General features: G+C 30.2%; 1 protein-coding gene across 1 annotated transcript; it reads left to right on the top strand.

The window, feature by feature from the left end:
• The first annotated feature begins 615 nt into the window (after positions 1–615).
• LOC105668172 (thyrotropin-releasing hormone receptor) lies at positions 616–3810 on the top strand. The gene is made up of 3 exons (XM_012360407.2): positions 616–1502; positions 1716–1947; positions 3084–3810. Exons 1-2 carry the CDS (start codon positions 702–704, stop codon positions 1911–1913), a joined length of 999 nt encoding a protein of 332 aa, XP_012215830.1. The 5' UTR covers positions 616–701; the 3' UTR covers positions 1914–1947; positions 3084–3810.
• Positions 3811–4788: the final 978 nt, after the last annotated feature.

Genomic DNA, 4788 nt, shown 5'->3' with positions numbered 1-4788 from the left:
TTTTATACAATAATTGTTTATTTTACTTTATACTTTATGCCTTAGAAATCATACGTTGCATATATAATTAAATTTTTTTAATTAAAAATTAATGTGCAATTAACAATGTTTAAATAAAAATTCAATTAAAATTATTTTATAAAAAAATTTAATTAACTTTTCCTACCACGCATAATGTATCGAACAATGTATACATCACTCACTGGTTCTCACGAGAGCAATTTCTAATAACCTAAATACATGGAGTCAGCTCTGGGATTAGCAAATAAGCTCGAAAACAGTACAGTGTATAACTGGTGTTTGATCTAAAATTACATGGTATTTTCGAATCATAGTAACAGTTATATTAAGAATACTTAATCAAACTATAGCCACAGTGTATATCACAGTGGTACATGTTTTACTAAATTCCATTTATATTATGCAGAATTTTAAAAAACGAAACACGGACCTGTATCCAGTTTTTCAACCGTACGGCAGTATCGACTTTATAAATAGGCAGTAAAACGCGCTAACTATTTTTTAATCAAACCGGTTTATATGAACCGGTTTATAATCGAACTGCAGTTTATATTAACACGGAACTATTTGACATTGGGTAAAACACAAGGTTTTCTCCACTCTATGTTCAGACACTTTCTGCTTTTTTCCGCGTTCACAACTGCTGCTAACAATACAAAGATACGCATCGATACGCAAGGATGAACGACGAAGGTAATTCAACATTACATGTGGTAGAGCACATCAAACAGTACTACATACCGACTTTCTTGTGGCTTTGTGTACTGGGCAATGTTCTATGCGTGTGTGTGCTTTTGGGCACAAAATTACGTTACAACTCGTCCAGCATCTACTTGGGTGCACTTGCGATGAGCGACAGTGGTGTGTTGACGGCGGCATTCCTGATGTGGCTTGGATGGATGCAAATTATACATTACAAAGTTTGGTTGTACGTGTTTTTGTTTGGTTTACGATGGCTATTTTGTTTCCTGAGTATATGGATTGTAGTGGCCTTTACTGTTCAACGGTATGTAGTGATCAAGTGGCCGCTACTTCGTCGCTCCTGGTGCACAGTCAGCCGAGCGAAAACCGTGGTGATCGGACTGCTAATATTTGCAATTATATACGCTACTCCATGGTTGATTATACAAAGTTTGATAACACTAAATTTTGATCTTGAGGAAACACATTTTGAGAAATCAAACTTGACGTACTGGTGGACGGTTTTACTCATTATTGATGCTATTTTAACGTTGGTCTTACCAATAACAATGATAGTGTCGTTCAATACTCTGATAGTATGTGCCATTCGCAAGCAGAATCGTGTTCGAGAAAACTTGTTTTTAACTCCTGATGTTCCCAATGAGAGAAAATTGTCTACTGCAAGTTCTGCCAGTGAATCGAATCATATAAAGGTCACAAAAATGCTTGTTATTATTTCAAGCATATTTATATGTTTAAATGCACCTATACATATCTCCTCCTTTCTTCATTACTACGACGTACGTATTAACATTTATTGTTGAAAAAAATCGACTATTAAATGTAGTTCCCTTAAAAACACATTTTACGTAATATTATTGCTATTAATTAACTTTATATAATTAATATTTTCTTTTATATTTTCTAATGTTTAATTCAATGGATATAAGAACAGTATTATTGTTTATGATTCTTTAATAATAATTTATAATAGATAATAATTATATTTTCAGATAAATGCAGATAAATATGTTGTTACATTTTTGCGTGATATGATCAGCTATGTTTTTTGTCTAACAAATCACGGGATAAACTTTATTCTGTATTATGCAACTGGAGAGAATTTTCGCAAAGAAGTGATCCGCATTTGTACGAAATGTTCAGATACTAAAAAGGGAGAAAGTGTGGATGTGAAAAGTTATGAGAAATAGTCCGATTGATATTGAATCATTCAATTGTTATAAGGTAATGTAACGATAAACCATGATACAAGTATTTATTCATTCAACGCTCACACGCTTCCTGTTTTCTTGTCATTAATAACTTCTACAAACAATTTGCAATCAATACGCAAAGATGACCGACGAAATTAATCTAACATTAAATGTGATTGATCACATTGAACAGTACTGCATGCCGATTTTCTTGTGTCTTTGTCTGCTAGGCAACAATCTATCCGTGTATGTGCTCTTCATCACAAAACTACATTACAACTCATTCAGCATCAACTTAGGTGCACTTGCGAGGAGCGACATTGCTGTGTTGATGACATTATTCGTTATATGGTTCGAATGGAGGGATATTATAAATTATGAAGATTGGTTAGATATTCTTTTGTCTTGTTTGCAATAGTTATTTGCTTTGCTGAATGTGAGGATTGTAGTAGCCTTTACTATTCAACGGTATATAGCAATCAAGTGGCCGCTATTTTGTCGTTTTTTTGACACAGTCAATCGAGCAAAAATCGTAGTGAACAAACTGATGGGATTAACAATTTTATACTCTATCCCATGGTTTATTATGAGTGCAATGTACAGAATCAGTTATAAAAAATATAATATAAAAAACTTAGACTGCTGGCGGTAGATTTTAAATGCCATCGATGCTATTATAACGATTGTCTCACCTACGACAATAATAGCAATTCTTAATGCTCTAATAGTGCACAACATCCGCAAGCATAATCGTATTTGAAGAAACTTGATTTTAAATTTCGCTGCCTCCGATAAAAAGCAAAAAATTCTGACAATGAAACATCACACATTGAAATCACAAGAATGCTTGTTATTATTTCAAGCGTATTCATATGTTTAAATGCAACTTTTCAAATTTGCGGCCTAATTGCTGTTCGTTGAGATATTTACTATTACTACAAAGGTTATTACTATTAAAGAAAAATCAATTATCAAATTCAAAGTTTTTGTACTTCAAAAACTTATTTTACATATTATAAAAAACTATCGACTAATGTTTTCTAAAATTCAAATTTTTTCCTATTATTTCTAATATTTAAGTCGATAATCTTTAATCTATATAATAACTGTATTATTCTTCACAATTTTTTAATATAAGCCTATTAACGATACGAATCATATTTACAGATCTGTTACAAACTTTGTGGCTTAATTCTGTTCATCAACCATTTCTTAAGGCTACCAAATTATGGAATGGACTTTTGGTCAGTATTGTGCAACTGAGAAGAATTTTCGTACAAAATTGATCCGCATATTTACGAAATCTACAGATACTGAAGAAAACAAAGATACGGAGATAAAAAGGTTTGAGGATCAATGCGATTATTTCTTAATCATGCAATTATTATAAGATAATATAATAATGAAGCACGGAATCAAAAAATCTAATTATATCTGTCTCATATTACATATTTGAAAAAAATTTTGGAATACTATCAAATTATTTACTAACTAATTAAATACATAGTTTCTTTACTACAAATGTATTCTATGTAAGCAATATTCTACATATTATGAAAAAATATTAATTAACTTTTCTCTAAAATTAAATTTTTCTTTAAAAATTTTTAATGTTTAATCGTTATATTTACTAACAATAAGATAAATGCTCCAATAGTTGGACATATCTACATATATGATTACAAAATAATACAAGAGGTATTATAATTTTTTTTTAAATATTAAATCCTTAAACGATATTAAAGATAGAGAAAAATAAAAACACCTACTTGTCAAATATTTGGTTACGGAGACATTTACTTTATTGCATTATATAACTTTTTTATTAGTTAGAAGTTTATATATGAATAAAATGCATGCAAAAGTACTACACTTTACTGTTAAGATTATATAAATTTAATTGATATAAAAACTATATTATATATATATATATATATATATATATATATATATATATATATATATATATATTCTTTATACTTTTCTAATAATGATATATTAAAAACATGTATACGAAATAAAAATATATATTCATATACAATAATAATTATATTTACAAATGATTTATGATTCGCCCATAAGTTACTTTATCAATAGTTGAGTATATGTAGCAAATTTTGAAATAAATTCTGTTGTCTATTCCACAACTTGAAAGAATTTTCGCAAAGAATTAATCCGCATGTTTATGTACAGACATTAGAAGAAACGAAGACATCATAAAGATTATGAAAATGGAAAATTATGACAAATGATATGAATGATACTGATATCATGCAATTATAATAAGATAATAACTATTGAAATAATGATCAAACATTTGGTAGAATTATCGTACAATATTTAACTTTTTAAAGCAATGTTTGCAAAGAGCCTTCACATTATGTAATAAATGTGTTACATGTATATATATATATATATATATATATATATATATACAGGGTGTCCCAAAGCACCCTTAACAACTCTCGTGAGGTGATAGAGGAGATCGAGACGAACAAAAAAGTCTAATACTATTTTGCGATATTTGCAATAATAACAGAGATATTTAATGTTAAAGTCAGGCGAATAAGAGCGCGCCGCGAGAAGCGCTCGAGCCGCCTGAGCCGTAGGACGGCCCAGTGTGCACCATTATAGGCCGTCGGCGCGCGGTAAGGGGAAGGCAGCGCGCCACTGCCCATGGTTACGTCGTCGTTCCCGCGTCTTACCGCGCCGCGCCAAAAGACTCGATAACCGATAGTACAAAATAATAAATAATGAAAATAATAACAAATAATAACAAATATAAATTAATAATTAAATAATAATATGTATAAAATGTTTGAGCACGTTTTCCGTAAAATATCGTATAGTATTTCAATACATGAGATAACGA

The sequence above is a fragment of the Linepithema humile genome, chromosome 1 (genome assembly GCF_040581485.1).
Source record: "Linepithema humile isolate Giens D197 chromosome 1, Lhum_UNIL_v1.0, whole genome shotgun sequence".
In the NCBI taxonomy this organism is placed as follows: domain Eukaryota; kingdom Metazoa; phylum Arthropoda; class Insecta; order Hymenoptera; family Formicidae; genus Linepithema; species Linepithema humile.
The sequence above is the reverse complement of the archived record's forward strand: the minus strand, read 5'-3'. Positions and strand labels throughout refer to the sequence as shown.